Source organism: Molothrus aeneus, chromosome 25 (genome assembly GCF_037042795.1).
Source record: "Molothrus aeneus isolate 106 chromosome 25, BPBGC_Maene_1.0, whole genome shotgun sequence".
Lineage (NCBI taxonomy): Eukaryota > Metazoa > Chordata > Aves > Passeriformes > Icteridae > Molothrus > Molothrus aeneus.
Genome location: NC_089670.1, coordinates 4,760,376 through 4,776,463, shown reverse-complemented (window position 1 = coordinate 4,776,463; position 16,088 = coordinate 4,760,376). Strand labels below are relative to the sequence as shown.

General features: G+C 46.4%; 1 protein-coding gene across 1 annotated transcript; it reads right to left on the bottom strand.

Moving 5' to 3' along the window:
• Positions 1-895: 895 nt before the first annotated feature.
• Positions 896-15,149, bottom strand: SRP68 (signal recognition particle 68). Its single transcript, XM_066565692.1, has 16 exons — positions 14,990-15,149; positions 13,020-13,086; positions 12,394-12,507; positions 11,298-11,493; positions 10,514-10,596; positions 10,177-10,286; positions 9,764-9,846; positions 9,377-9,517; positions 5,979-6,077; positions 5,633-5,697; positions 5,191-5,350; positions 4,375-4,469; positions 4,014-4,143; positions 3,526-3,601; positions 2,632-2,684; positions 896-2,232 (listed from the first exon to the last, which is right to left on the bottom strand). The coding sequence occupies exons 1-16, from the start codon at positions 15,135-15,137 to the stop codon at positions 2,005-2,007; spliced, it is 1,848 nt and encodes a 615-aa protein (XP_066421789.1). The 5' UTR covers positions 15,138-15,149; the 3' UTR covers positions 896-2,004.
• Positions 15,150-16,088: the final 939 nt, after the last annotated feature.

Genomic DNA, 16,088 nt, shown 5'->3' with positions numbered 1-16,088 from the left:
GATCTTCTGAGTGCTGGGGAGGCAAAGAGTGCTCAGTGCTCCTAATACAAACTACACGCCTCAGAGGTCAGGAAGAAAAGTTTATTGTTTTCAAATTCCTTATCTGCGTTCAACTCATCAGTTCCCTGTCAAAAGACATTTGGCAGAAGGAGGCCAATTGCTCTTAGGTTTTTGTAACTGTAACTAGAAAGTGGCCACAGGAGTTTCCCTGGAATCAATCCAGGCACAACACAGAGCCGTGGAAGGAAAGCAGAGTTTGGTACAAACCAAAGGAGAACACTCCTGTGATTTTATCCAAAAGCTGAGAAGAGCAGCTCAGCTGGACACAGGGACCAGGTGAGCCTGGTCATTGTGGGCCTTTCCTTGCCTAAAAGGAAATGGGCTGTAAGGGGAAGAGAAAGCTGCCAGTCAAGACCAAGTTTTACAGAAATTGCAATCTGATGAATAATCTTCCCACATTTCTTTCACCTGTACACCTCCCTTTCTTCTGTAAAATGCCCCTGGAATCCAGAGGCAAAGGGAACTGGCTACAACACCAGAAATTCCCATTTTGTTTCCACGTTGCAAAAATTAAACACAAACAAGAGGTTCCTCCTCCCACTCCCACCTCTTTCTGAGCACACAGTTCTTCTGTACTTTGAGAACTCACAGATCAAATTGAACAAAGTGAACATTCATATTAAAATAATGGGAATTGTTATTTTCCCCCATTCATCTGACATGCACCTTGCAAAGAAAATTCCCGTTACAACAAAAGCCCAATAATTCAAAATGGTCCTTGTTTCCAACCTTTACTCCAATGGCTACAAAAGGAGAAAAAACACAAAGTCCAGACAACCAGAACAAACTCTTGCTTCACCTGCCAGGACAGGCTGAGTGAAAACCCACACAGTGCTGGTGGAATCTTCCAAATGCTTTATTTAGGAACAGTTCTGCCCATGTGTTGTGGGTTTTTTCCCTACTGAATTGATCACAATTATGAAATTATCTGCACTTTCAAAGTGCCCATCCCCGTGGCACCTGGGTGCTTTATAAAAAACGCTGTCTGGCACGACAGAGATGAATTATCACTCACAAACCTACTGGTCTGCTGTTCCTTATCCCTCATTTCATGTGTAGCTACTGACCAGGGACAAGAAACAAAGCAACAGATGAACTCCAGAAAAAGATCATCTTGTTTTCAGGCAAGGTTTAGATCAGAGACAAAACAAACACCAAGAGATCCAACTTCCCAAGAAGAGCAAGTAGCTATTTCTAAAGCCACCCATGAAGCTATTTTCCCAGGAAAATACTTTCAGGAATAGGTTCTATACTGTATGTAGGTATTTAATGAGGTGTGTGTATGAATAAAGAAGGGTGCTATTGGCCCAGAATACAAATTCACCACCACAGCAGGAATAACCATCAATATTTGATGTTTGCCATCCTTATTGATAAGGAAAGAGGCTCTATTTTGTCATTTCAGAATGTTACATTCTTTAAAAATATAGAGACTTCTGGGTTGAAAGGGAAGGAGAAGTTGCTGCCTTGGCTACTGTTCCACAGCCATTGTGTGGAAGCCTCACCTTGCTGGTTTAGCTCTGCATCTACTTCTGCCTCTATTACCCAATTACACCCCAATTTCTAGATCAAAAAACCAAATAATAGTGTAAAATTATGGGACAGAGGCAGGAATCAAATTGTATCTATGCCCTGGTCCGTGGTGAGTAAATGTGTACCAACCCTGGACAGGTCACTGATCACAAAACTTCTCCAAGCAGAAAGGAATTTCTCTGTGCTCCAGGTTATTTTCAGCTATTTATAGTGTATGTTTGTTTCTGAGTAATTGTTTGTCTTTAATACACTGGGAGAGAATGTGTGTGCACAGACATGAACACAGGACACAGGGGAGAAGATGGTAAAACTTCCCTCTCTTGGTTTCAGGTGCAGGTATTTGTGTCCTAGAACCTCTTGGAGCTTCTCCTTCAATACAGAATAAAACCTCTGTTCCTCTGGGGGTCCTGGTTAACTTTTGAATCCAAAAATGCCCTTTATATATCCTGTGAGGCCACTCTTGGCCTTCTGCTCCACCTTGTCCTCCAGAGGTGGGAAAGCAACATGGTTAAGGGCCAGGTCAAAGAACAAGGGTTTGCATGGAATGGGCTGGAATCCTGGTGGGAAGTGCACGAGGCTGACTTGCTTGCTGACCAGGGAAGGATCCAGGCAGAAAGTCTCAAACCGTTCTGAGAGAGGCTGCAAGAGACCAAGGCAGGGGCACAAATTAAATCCCAGTCACATCAAAAGGGTCAAACATCAAACAGGACTGGGCAGCAACTGAGACAAGAGAAGTTCAAGCTCCCTTGTGAGGCCTCTGGGGACTCTGAAAAGGATTTAACCTCCTGTCAAAGCACAGCTGCAGGATCTCTGGAAAACCCTCCCATGTGCAGAGAGAAAGCCAAATAAAGCAAGCTGCCTCTCAGCTCCTACCCCACTGTGTGAGCTACCTTCAGCACCAAGCCTAATAAAATCTCCTAAATACACCAGTCATGACCAAATCTTGGTCAATGTGACATTTCTTGTGTTGTGAGGACACTCAGGTAACAGGATAAAGGTGACAGTCATTAAGAGCACAGCTGAGCTCTTGGCTCTTACCTTGCCATCCTTGACCTGAGATGGAGACTCAGTCTCATGAGGATCATTTGCATCTGCAAAATTGAACAAAAAGGGGTAAGAATAACAGGCTTGACCTTGGTGTAGAGTAAGATTGTCTCAGGAAGCAGCTGTGCCCCAAGCTTAGCCATGATCCTTGCTCTCTGGGATACACAGGACAATATTTTCAGCAGAATCAACTTGATTTCTTGATTTCCAGAGCAAGCACCACACACACTCATCTACAGCCAACACAGCCCTGCAGTGGGGGAGCTTCTCCTTCACACCGTCATGAGAAGGTCTGGAGAGCAGCACAGACTTTGAGTGAAGCACACAACAAAAGATGATGACAACACCCTCGGGGGGGGGTCAGTTAAAGCAACATTAAGGCAATAAAGGAGGCAACACACTCCTTGTCCTGGATTCCCAGCAGCAGGCACAGCAAAAACAACAGCCCAAGAAATCACAAAGTTCATCCACCCCCCCGAGTTCTGTGGGCCAGGCTGACACTGACAGAGAGAACATCACTGCTCTCCTCTTCTTAGTTCACCCAACCAGGCAAAACTGGGACAAATAAGGCCAAGGTGTCTGCAACAAAAAATGAAACATTGAACTGTTCTGTGCAGGCTCCCAAAACAGGTGCACATCCCCAGGAAGGGTTTTAATATCTCTAGGCAGGGAGCAAGATGCCAATGTCCAGCCACTGCCTGCTGACCTGCACTACACACAGACAGGAGCAGCTAGAACTGGGGGAAAAGTACTTTTCCAAAGCGTGAGTGAATGGTGATGGAGAAACCTTTGGAACTTCAGAAATGAAATAAAGGGAATGAAATAGCTGCAGGGACTTTAGTCAAGATACATTAGAGCAGAGTTCTAGTATAGCTGTGTGTTACTCACCTAAAATAGCTGCTGCTTGCAAGGAATACTTCTCTGCATTGACTTGAGTGATGAGATCCTGAACATCAGGCAGCTCCTAGAGCATTAAAGAAAATTATTTGAGAGCCTGAAATGTGCCAGTCTAAGAGTCAGAGCAAAGGTAAAACCAGAGAGTAAGAACTAAGAAAAATTAACTCTAATGTTGATAAGCTTTCCTAGAAGGGGAAAAGCCACAGCATTGTGCTTCAGGCACGACAGAAGTTGTATAAGAGAAAATGCACAGGTGAGAAAAAGTGATAAATTGTTTTGGAGTTGGTGCAAGTCTGTCCCTCCTCCAAGTGGGGAGCTGAACTGTTCCCATGTCACTACAAGGCCTCTGCTATAATGAACATTACCCTTCTCCCTAGTCAGAGATCAGTCTTGAATTATAATGGCCTGGTATCTAATTAACAATTAACAGTGGGACAGAGCTGCTTCATAAAACTTCAGCTTCAGGACTGGGCTCCTACCTTGAGGCTGTTCCTGTGAGCTCCAGCTCCCGACTGAACCTCGCAGGCGTATTTCAGCACCCTCTCGTACAGCACGAGGGCTTCACTCCACTTCTTTACCAGGACATAGGACTGGGCAATGAAGAAACACCTGCAACAGTCAAGAGAGCATTCCTGATGTGTTTGTTGTCCACACCTTTTGCCAACTGAAATGACTGGCAATAGGAGATATCCTTAAGTAGCAGTGGGCAGTTTCCCTTTAGGAACTGTCTCAGAGGACAGAGGAACCTGCATCAAAGGCCTGCATAGCACACAGAGCTGTGGAATTAAACTTCTGAAAGTGTCACGTGTGCTGAAGAAAACTTGGCTGTTTCTCAATCACCTGTAAGCTTTGTACACAAGAGTCTTCAATCCAATCTCCTTTTGGAAGTTCTTGTCCTCTTCTAGGCCAGGAAGCTGTGTCAGTTCCACAAGGTTCTGTGCAAAAGAGAGTCAGAATAACAAATGCAGGCATTGCCTTCCTCTGGAATCTGCTGGTCTAAGAGAAAGCTGACCCTCCTGACAAGTCAACAGAACACTCCCAGAGAAATAGTTTCCAGTTTTTTAATCATCAGTTTTCCAGCCTTGTGAAGGACTCTCATTGAAACTTGTGCAAGTTGCCCTCAGGACAGACTTCCTGACACAAACAGGAATTAGGACAAAGACTCCTTAAATTTCACATAAACTAGTTCTTCCATAAGGCATTTCCCTCTCCCATTCACAACTGCTTCAGTCACAGCTCCCTCAGTTAACTGCAAAATTATGGGAGAAATGGAGAACCTGCTTATGAAGAACAAGTATTTTTAGCTGCTACTTTCCCTGGCCAGCAGAAACTGAGGCAGCTCCAAGGATGCTGCACAAGAGTCAGACTATTTTAAAACTTTATTAGAGTGCACAACAAAGGACACCCATTCAAGCAGCAGGTTCTGCTCATAACTGAAAGGGGTTTTTTGTGTTTCATGCAGATGTTGAACATCTTTGAGGTACTTGAAGGTACTCAGCTACTCTTCAGACTTCACGGTAGCTCACTTACAGTGCTGTATTTCTGCAATAACCTTTTGTAACACTCAGGTTTCCTACCCATGCACATCCTGTTTATCCTAAGCACACAGAGTTCTCAGGCTGGGCCGGAGAGCTGGATGTGTTTTCTCAGCAGTACCTGCAGGATGATGTCGTAGAGACGGATGAGGTCCTGCGGCCGCGGCGAGCGCTTGCCGTCCTCGTCAGAGCGCTGCTGCTGCAGCAGGGCCTTCTGCAGGGACTTGGCCATGCTCTCATTGCGCTTGATGGCTGTGGACAGCTTGATGTAGGTCAAATAACTGCCAGAATAAAAAGAGAAATCCCATCAGCACTGTCAGAGCTACTCAGATATTACTCTGGGTTCTGAACTGGTGGCGGAAAAACATCTGGGAGGTCAACGTGAGAGTCTGGAGTGAAATGTTTACAAAGCTCCCTGAATCAGATCCTTATCTGTACAGTCATCCTTTGGGATCCCAAAGGCCCAGAACAAAAACCCATAAAACAAAACCAAACAAAATAAAATCTTGACATAAGAACATGGCTTCTTCACACTAGCACTGGCAGCAATGTTTGCCTATTACCTGTGTAAGTACTGGATGTTGGACACCTTCCCAGAATCGTTTTCCAGAGAGTGTTCTCGTTGCTTCTGTGGGCAATGGAGACAAAACACTGCATGATTTACTTAAAACTGGCAGCCAAGGGATGAAAAACACAGAACAACTCAGGGTTTGAGTAAGTCATGGAAGTAACAGACTTCTAGGCAAAAGAGAGAGGGCTTTTCCACTGCTATTCCCCCACTCCAGTTCTGGAGAGAATAAATTCAAATTCAGCAGCTCTTTATTCAAGAAATCCCAGCAAGCTGAACACTAAACCACTCCCAAGGAAACATGGTGCCATTGGAAGTAGAAACTGGTGTTTGCTGCTTACCTGGTCAGGTTTCAATTCTTCCCGAACTGCCTGAATGGCATCTCTGCACTCACTGAGTAAAGACTCAAACAAACGTTCCTTTGTCTCCTCATTTTCTGCCTAAGAGCAAAGGAGATTCAAGAAATCAGAATTTTTTGTACAATGCATGAATTAACTGAGGAGATTAAATGAAGTTTCTCCCAAATTATGCCTTTAAGATCCATGGGTAGTTAGAACTCCAATCTGTGCCTGTCTGCAACATATTCTTGGGGGAAATCTGGCAGAAATCTTGGGGAATGGGGTTGGTGCTGAGAACTGAACAGCAGTGAAGGCCTAGCAGACAGCTCATGGCTTCATTCCTGCACCAGTTACCTTCCTTCCCAGCAACTCCATTCCCTCCTGGATGGCACCTGCACTGCCCCCTGAGCTGAGGCTGGACTGCACTGTGGGAAAGGCCCAGCAACACAAGAGCTGAGCAGTCCTGAACTGGCAAACTACCAATGCAGACAGCTCTTGTTATGCTGATTTATGTTCCCATGTGGTAAGAATATGCAGATGATTATCTTTTCTCCACTCCCACTCCAGCAATGTTCACAGTGGCAATAACTTGCTTGTTTGAAGCATCTTTCACAGTAACCCTACATTTCAGCAGCAGGAGTGACTGAGTGCTTTTCTGCTGTCACCATAAGTTTTGTTAAAAAAAAAAAAAAGTGAAGCAGCTTTTGGCCTTCTGCCCCAAAACCAGAACTTGAAAACAACTTTTAAAAAACAAGTTGAAGCCTGATCTCTGCCTAATTTATTGGCATATCGTGTACCCAATTAAACAAGCTCCCAAACCGAAACTCAGCCTTTATTCAGATGCTGAGAAGGAAACCAGGTGGAGATTGAAAGACTTTCAATGATTCAGTAAGAAAAAACTACTCAGAAGCAAACCTCAGCCTCAGTGATTGAAGGAAAACTCAAGAGCACCAGCACCATGTTGTGCCACTCCCATCTCATGTAACAGTGTAAGATGAGCTTTGCTGCAATAAATTTGCAATTGTCAAAATTAATAAAAAAATTGGTGTAAAACCATGCTCACTTGTTAATCTACTGCACAGCTCTACAGTCTCTGCCTCTCCACTTCCCATGTCCACAAACCCAATCAGGAATGTTATTTTTACTCCTTCACAAAGCCTCAGGTATCCTGCGATGGAGGCGGTTTTTTGGGTTTGGGATTTTTTTGTTTTTAATTTAAGATTTGCTCTGAGAATTTTTAAGGTGGGACTGGCTCCTGAGAATAACCAGAGACGAGTCTGACTGCATTCTCAACCTCACCCAGAGCAGCACAGCAATTTCACCGTAAGCACAAAAATGAAAACAGACACAGCCAGATCATCATTCAGGCACAAACAGGGCAAGGGCTGGGCCCTGCAACGAAACAAAGGCTTTCCTTTCCAAGCAAAAACTCCTTGAGCTGATTCTATGCATAAATACACATATTCTGATTTGAGAGATATCAGATCACAGGACTGAGACACAAGTGCTACAGCTGGTGATTCAACTGTCCTGACAGAACTGCACAGGTTCATCTTAGAGGGTTCATGGAAACCAATCCCATTGAACCCAATCCCAAAAATGTGGAGTGCTCAGCTGTCAGATTTTCTTTGGTCTAAACCACTGTGTAACATCTCTGACACTTATTACCACCCATTTTTGCTGCAATCTAGAGATGAGCACAGAGTCCCTGAGGTAATACCAGCTAGGAGCACATCTGTGTCATGCTGCCCTGCAGCTCTGTCACTTCTACCTGGTGAGAGCCAGTAGGCCCTCACAGTCACACCTTCCAATCCACAAAAGGACTGACACAAGCAATTTCAAACCTGGATTCCTATTTCAGTTTGGCTTATTTGTTCTGTTCCTCCCATTACCAATAAGGCACCAAAGGCAACAGAATAATTGCATTGGGAGACTCCATTTTTACACAAAACAGACTGGTTTTACTTCTAATTAAACCCTGCAGAGCACTGCTGTTATGTCAGGGTTTCAGCTCAGTGAAGATGAGCAGAAAGGTGCCAAAGATCCCAGGAAGCACAATTCATTCACCTGAAGCTGGGTGCCCATCACAGCTGACACAACTGCAGAACTGCTGCCAAAAAGGCAAGTTTTATCCCTCTGGGAATGCAAACAGTGCTGCTGCAATGCTCAGCTCTCACCAGTCCACTCAACTCTGTTTAGCCAGAGCTTCCCAGGAATGCAAAGCAAGATTAGAACAAATTCAGGCTGTTCTGCCACTACTTTAAAGAGCAACTGAACTGACAAAGTCCAACTGTTAGCTGCCAGAATGGAAGTTAAATGAGGGAACTCTTGAGCTGTACTTCCACCTGCTGGCCACACTTATGTGCTTCCTGAAACCAAATCCATTCAGCAACATCCAGTTCCTAATATCATGGGTAACACTCAGGTTTCCCACCCAGCCACATCCTGTTTATCCTTAATCACACTCCTCTCACCACTGCTCCCTGCTCTGGTCTTAAACCTCTGCAGGGTTTTTGTTTTATCATTTCTGGTTTTATTTATCATTATTATTCTCCTGGTGATAAAAGGTTTTTAATGCTTCAAAATCCCCATTTTTAGTGGCAAGAGTTATTACTGAAGATCCTTTCAAACTCTGAGTGTATATGCAGCCACTGAAAAGCAGGATACCTCCTCTGGTCACCACTTCCAAGGAAAAAACTGCAAGTGGAAAACTTGACTACAATACTAAAGACATGAATTGTATATGCCACTGCAAGTTCCAGTGAGCTGGACTTTGATGATCCTTGTGAGTCCTTTCCAACTCAGGATATTCCATGATTCTATAAAGTGTTTCAGAACCATAACATGTGAAATTGATTTACATCCTGGCATTTATTAATCCACTTCCTGCTTTTGAAGATTTCCATAAGTCAATAAGAGAATGGAATAGATCTCATAGTACCTGCTACACCTGGCAAATGGCTATTTGTTGCTGAAGAAAACATGGTCAATATGTATTTTCATTTTGGCTACTCTGAAGTTGAAGCATTTGAGCAAGATGCTTAAAAAAATTAGAAGAGTAATTCAAAACCAGTTACTCTTAAAAATGTAACCTTCATTTCCAAGTGATGCACTAATAATAATGGTTATCACCCTGCTACTGGAAGATAGCCCAGAATGCTCCAAGGAGCAGGAATACTCAGAACAGATATCCCAGACTACTCCACTCTGTGAGAGCAATCCCCAGCTGACACTTCAGCTCTGGGTTATAATCAGTATTCCCCCACTATTACCTTCAGCTTTCCAGCCCCAAGTTTGAAAAAAAATGAGAATACTCAAAAGCTTTTAGTTCAGGTACCAGGTACTGCACAGAAGGCAAGAGGATGGTTCGAAGGGCAGGATGGAGAGGGCTGCTGGGTTACCTGAGCAATTGCTGCCTCGTTGTCAGCCAGCCCCAGCAGGAAGATCCTCACTTTGTCAATCTTCACTGGGACAGTTCTCCCTCTCCACTCCACCTCACTCATCGTGGCTGCCTGCTTTGCCCGAGTCTGGGTGATCAGTGCCTGCACAGAACACACTGAGCTTAGGAGCTTGAATTTACAGAGATGCAAAACTGAACCTCCTGAATTCGTGTTTGATTGACTACTTTGAAATCAAAGGGCTTTTTGGGAAAGTGTTGTTTCCCAAAGAGCCTAGGCTTGCTTGCTCACTTCTGTTCCATTCTGGCTCTTGAATTGTTTGCTGGAGCAATATTCACACTCAGCACAGTAATAATGAATATTTCAAGCTGAGGCATGCAAATAAATTACCTCCAGTTTTTCTGCAAGAAGACCTTCAGTGCCACCAGACCTCAGTCTCATCTGCATCAACTCATTCATGGCAGATTGGTCACCTGAGAGAATCAACAAATTGAGATCACATTTCCATTTGACTTCAAAATCATTTTCATGTAAAAAAACTAATCATTAAATTTTACACTGGCAGTTTAGCTTGCAATTTTATTCTGACTTCATAGGCAAGCTACCACAAACTGTTATTCTGTCTTTCTACACATAACCACAAGTGCTGTTGCAAAATGAGGCCCTTTCTGCATTGCTAAACTGTCCCAATACATGAGCAGAATTTGCCAAAAATATTATGGCCTCAGTGTCACTTAGACCAGGGTTTAACTAAAAATGAATATTGCTTTCCTAGGAACAGATGAGACCCCCCCTTCCCTTACCAATGTTGTAGGCACAGTAGCGGATGTTGGGTGAGATCTCCTCCACACGCTGGTTATACAGCACAGCCTGTTCTTCTGTGAAAGCATTGGCCAGCTTCTCATAGATGGTCCTACAGCAAAGGACAAATATTAGCACTGCAGTGTGTGTCACTTGTGAGGTGCTATCCTAAGGGAACAGTTTGTGTCTGTGCTCTGGAGGATGCCATTTCTTCAGCAGCACCTCCCAGTTAAGCACAATTAACAATGCCCAGAGTTAGTTATGTTAGTTTAGTTATGTACATAACTAAAGTGATCCAGCACTACTTCCTGAAGGAAGCTGGTGAAGGGAGGGACTCACTTGCATTTGTTGAAAGCCTCCATTGCTGCCTTCCACTCCTGGTGCTCGAAGCGAAGCATGCCGGTGAGATAAGCCATGTACGCCTGCACACAGAGCGAGGGCAAGGTCACTTCCCCCCATCAGCAGCATGACTGGGGCCACCTTCAGCAGGAAGGCTGCTATGACTCCTGCAGGGGGTGACTAAGCCTTGTCCTTTTCACTGGGGCTTCCCACAGAAGACAACTGATTTGGATGACAGGTTACAGCTACCTACCTCTTCTCCTTTAACTGACTCTGCTGCATTTCTAAGGAACCACAGAATCATAAAATGGAATCACAGAATGGATTGGAAAGGAGCTTAAAAATTATCTAGTTCCAACCCCTCTGCCATGACAGGGACCCCTTCCACTAGACAAGGTCACCCAGAAATTAAAGATATTTCTTGTGTGTTATGCAATGGCCCACTAATGTCACACAGTTTTTTTCCCCAGCAATATGCTATACAATAGCAGTTTAATTAAATGAGCACAGCACTGCTGTTCAAAGATTTCACAAGAGTTGTTTCCTGTTTTCCAGGAACTGAACCCCCAAATCTTGCATTCTTGGTGGCTACTTCAGCACATTTAACAAAAAGGTAACTCAGTAGATAAGCAGTTTCTTAGGCTGTGTTGCATCATCTTAGCTGCCCTCAATTCTTTGTACTTTTATTATCTATTGAGAGATAGTAATTATTTCTTCACCCCAAATTCCAAAGGTTTCTTGTTCAGCCCTTGCAGTACAACAAGATGAAAGTATCGGTGGTTACCTGAGCTTCCAGCTTAGTCTTGGCATCCACCCTGTTGCTCTCACAGAGCCTCTCCAGCTCCTCGGCGTGTTTCACAGCCTTGCGCAGCCGCGACAGCAAATGGAAGCGCTTGCGGGGCTCCGTGTTGGCCTCCTGCTTCAGCTGCATGGCATAGCTCCAGGCCCTCTCTGCATCCATCAGGATCAGCAGCAAATACCTGCAGGGCACAGGAGGGTGCAAGGGACAAGAATGACACTCAGACAAGAGTTGCATCACCACCAGCTCTTTGCCATTTGGTCTGCCAAGTTCAGTAGCAGAAGTGCAGCTTGGTTAGTAAGAGGCAGATGCTTTTATTTCTTAAAGTTCTAAGCACACAAAGTCTTGTTATTCCTGACTAGTTTCTGCTGTGTTTCTCACTCAGAAGTGTAACTACCCCACTGAGGAAAATAATTAGGGATCATTCTGTAGTACCACAGACACTACAAAGATGAGGGATTCATCATTTTAGGCCACTCTTCAAACTGGTTCAAAATGTTCTTAAAAACACAGGTGAATGCATCATCATGTATTGTTTTCCCACAAGAAAAGACAAGACAGGAAGCATTTCAAGTATTCCTAAAAGATGGCAAGTGAACCCAAAATCCTGGCTACTCTCCACGTATTTTGTCAGACGAGCATTCTGTCAAATTTAGAAGATTCAAGGAAAAATTGCAGTGCAATATTTCTGTTCAAACAGAAGGGATTGCATCTCTAACCTCAACCTGCTGGCTACATTCACATTACCAGCATTCCCATGGTTACTTTGCAACAGACCTGAATAAGCATTTCCTCTTCAATGTCACAGGAATTTACTGATTATGAGAAGAATCCATTTTAGCCACTATGAGGGAAGAGAAGGAACAGGCTGCTGCTGCTCCTTCTTGTCCCACTGGATCTGAGCAGTGTCTCTTGCACCTGCACTACAGCCTGAACTTTTATTAATATCAACAACACACATCTCTGAAAAGAAATGTTTTGGATGATATTGCACAAAGTAGTTTTCCACCTGAAACAGAAATCACTGAAAGGAAACTCTTCAGCACCATACTGAATTCTCAATTCCACCCAGTCCCTGTACCTGTTGTCTGAGAGAATCTCTTCAGTTACTTTCTTCCCAGTGAACTTGTGTCTGTTGCCCATCTTGAAGTTGAGAGTTTTGCGGAGCCGCCTCAGTCTGCGGGAGCAATAACCCCTAAAAAAAGACAACCAGAGTCAGAGTTTGGCCAAAGGAGAACTCTGCTTCTGCATACTGCTCTATCCAAATAGGAAAAAAAAAATTAAGGCTGTACCAGGCAATGTTTTAACAATTAAAACACCATGTGTGACATATGGTAGCTCAAAAACGACCTGTAATGCAGCAATTAATAGAAAACAAGGTAAGAAGACATGTAGTTATTGATAATCTTAAAAAATCAGGGTAATGTGGTCATTACCAACTGCTTTATGTGTGTTTATTGAACACTGAGCTCTGGAGGAGTACAGTGCCTACCAGGGAGCTGTGAACACAAGCTCCTATGGGCAGTGGAGATGCAAGAGCCAGCACAGCCCCAGCACAGTACAGCCAAGGGAGATCAGCACACAGGGCCCCATGTGGAACAGCCTGTCAGGGGTTTCCACCTGGCAGATGGGTTTTGCTGCCTGCTACAGGGGGTTACAATTTAAATGAAGTGAAGCCAAGCCCCAGGAGCAGCCCCCAACACTCACCTGTACCTCTGGAAGTCCCCATGCCTCAGGCCATGCTGCTGCTGCGACTCCTTCACGATCTGCAGGACTGCGGCTGGCGTTAAGGGACACTCACAGTGCAGCGGCACCAGCTCCTCCTTCCACCCCAAAGTAACAGCAGGGAACCCACAGACCCCATCAGACAAACACACTTTGAACACTGGGGCACCCCAAAACCTCCTAAAAGCAGAGAGATGATGGCTCTAAAGCACCTCATGAGCCCAGAGCTCCTGCCTGTCAGCAGAGACCGAGACAAACCTCAAGCACCTCCTCCAGACACCCACAGGAGTGCTGCTGTCACCAGAGCTCCTTTAGGGATAAGGACCCATCCAGGATAACACACCTGACTACAGGACCTCCCCAGCCACAACTGTGACACAGATTTATAGGAAAAGCTGAGGGAGAGAAGCTTTCCTGCCCAGGAATGTCCCCTCACTCAAGAAAAGAACAGAATCACTGCTGCCTGCCCAGCACAAACAAACAAGCAAACAAAGTGCCTTCTGAGCACAGAACCTCATAAAAAGAGTTTTTGGAAATAACTCCAGGGTTGATTTTCTCAATTTTTCAGCACCTTTCTTGTCTTGCTGCAACAAATATCAGTGACACAAAGCACTGCCCTGTGACCTAGGGCACCATCACTCCATCAGTTCCATCCAGCCTCTGCATCCTTCAGTGTATTGGCAGAGCTCCTACACTTCCTTTATTCCCTCGGTTATTCCTGCCAAATAAAACCATGCCACATTCTAGTAAATCTCATGTTTTTCATTCAGTTTACAAGGCAGGTTATTTTGTGAAATAAAATCTCCACCACACACAAAAAATCTCTGTGCTATATATATTCATACCCCAAAATTTCCCTTTTAAGCTTTACCAAGAAGCCTCTAAAGAAAACCCACAATAGAAAACCAGACTGTACAACCCCAACCAAAGAAAAAACTACAACTACAACTACAACTACACCTAAAGAAACCACCAAACATTTGAAGTTTAAAATGCCAGATGTCTAGCAAATTGTTTTCTTGGGACTACACCTGAAAGAAACTTTCTGAAGTACTAAAACCTTGCACCAATAGTTATTACACTGAATTATTCTACATTTGCAGAACAACCAAGTCCAACTGCAATGTCTCAACACAGCCCTCCTCATCCCTACTGTCTACCCAAGATTTTTTCCAAACTCTCTTTTATCCTGCACAGTTACTTGCTGAATTCACGCCCTCTGAACTTTTTTTTTATTTTTTCACTGACTTAGGCATTCCCAACACTCCCAGGGCAATTGCTGTGTCTGCACCTTACTCCACACTTACTGACTACACAACACCTGCCATATGCCACGTGGAAAACTGCAACCTGATTTCCCCCGGGCTTCCCTCTGACCCAGAAGATAAAACTCAGCTCTATCACAGCTGTGCAGCTGGACTGGTTTCACGTGGAAGTTTCACCTACAAAACCTCCATGAGTTTTATACGCAGAGATTTCAGGCGCACCAAATCTGCACGAGCCAGTCTGCCTCTTCAGCACACTTGTTAAGATTTTTTAATGTATTATTGCTCACTTCAAGCTGCAGTATCACCACGAGCAGCTCACGGGTGCCCTGCTAAGGCTTTTTTATGTATTATTGCTCACTTCAAGCCGCAATATGGCCCGGAGCAGCTCACGGGTGTCCTGCTCGCACACAGCCCCGCTGTGGAGACTGACGCCAGCTGTCCCGGGGTTCGGAAGGAGACGCAGCCCAGGCAGAGCGCGATTCCATAAATCAGGAAAGCCAGATGGCCTTTTATCCAAACCAAACCCTCACAGGCCCAGGCCAGCACCGCCCGCAGCTGCGGGGTGTCCCTGTCCCCGCCGTCCCTGCCCGCCCCGGCCCTGCGAGCCCCGCGCTGCCGCCACGTCCCCCCGCCGCCCACGGGGCCGGGCCTGCCACGTCCCCCCGCCGCCGCCGCGCAGGATGCTCTCCAGGCCCAGGCTATCGCCGAGGCCGCCGGGCTGCGGCCCCGCCGGCCGCTCGTTCTCCTTGTTGTCCTTGCCGTCCTTGTGCTCCTTGTTCTCCTCCGCACCGGCCCCGCGGCCGCCGCCGCCTCCCTGACGCTCCGCCGCCATCTTGCACCGGGGCCGCGGCCGCAGAGCATCACGGGCCGGGAACGGCCGCGCGCGGGCCGCCGGGAACGGGGAGGACCCGGGGGGAGCCGGGACGGGGAACGGGATTGGGAACGGGGAAACCGGGACAGGGAACGGGATCGGGGGAACCGGGACAGGGATCGGGAACGGGACAGGGAACGGGGGAAACTCGGGACAGGGAACGGGATCGGGACTGGGGGAACCCGGGACAGGGAACGGGACTGGGGGAACCCCAGGACAGGGAACGGGAGATCAGGATTGGGATCAGGGGATCCGGGATAGGGAACGGGGGGAGCCTGGGACAGGGGTCGGGAACGGGATTGGGATCGGGAGATCCGGGACAGGGATCGGGGGGTCCCGGCGGCCTCCCGGGGCCGGGCCCCACGCAGGCTGCGGGTACGTCCCCGCCCGGCCCCTCCTGCCCGTGTCCCGCTCCTCCATCCCGGACTGAGCCCCCCGCTCCGTCACAGTGCTCTGCCCCAGGCCACCCCAATGCTGAACCCAAAATCAGCCCCAGCAACCCTGCCCCGCTCACCCACCCCAGAACTGACGCCAGAAATTACCCCAAAATCAGCCCCCAGGGTGACCCCACTCCTGGCCATGCTGTTGCTGCTGTTGCTGCGGCAGTCCCGGGGGAGCCTCTCCCTCCATCCCTCTGCCCCTTCCCGGGACACTGCGAGCCTGCTGCTCTGGGCAGCCCTAGAGGAGAGGGGCTTTAAATTCCCCCCGGGCTGAGCACTAAAATCAAATCTTCCCACCTCCAGCAGCCTTAACCCCTCGGGCAGTGCAGCTGGGAAAGGAGAGACCGCCCTGATCTCACCTCACCTCACCCCGGAGCTACTTCATGCTGTTAGCACTAAAGACCAGGTCCTTTGCACGTGGGGCTGAATATCTCATTTGGGACAAGCACCAAATTTATTTGAGCACCTAATG

Bases quoted from the DNA above. Each gene is read 5' to 3' on its own strand.
- SRP68 (XM_066565692.1), bottom strand. From the start codon at position 15,137: ATGGCGGCGGAGCGTCAGGGAGGCGGCGGCGGCCGCGGGGCCGGTGCG. The intron at 5,698-5,978 runs GTAAGCAGCAAA...CATTGCCCACAG, and splicing joins AAGAATTGAAACCTGACCAG to AAGCAACGAGAACACTCTCT. The intron at 2,233-2,631 runs GTAAGAGCCAAG...GGTCTCTTGCAG, and splicing joins CTCAGGTCAAGGATGGCAAG to CCTCTCTCAGAACGGTTTGA.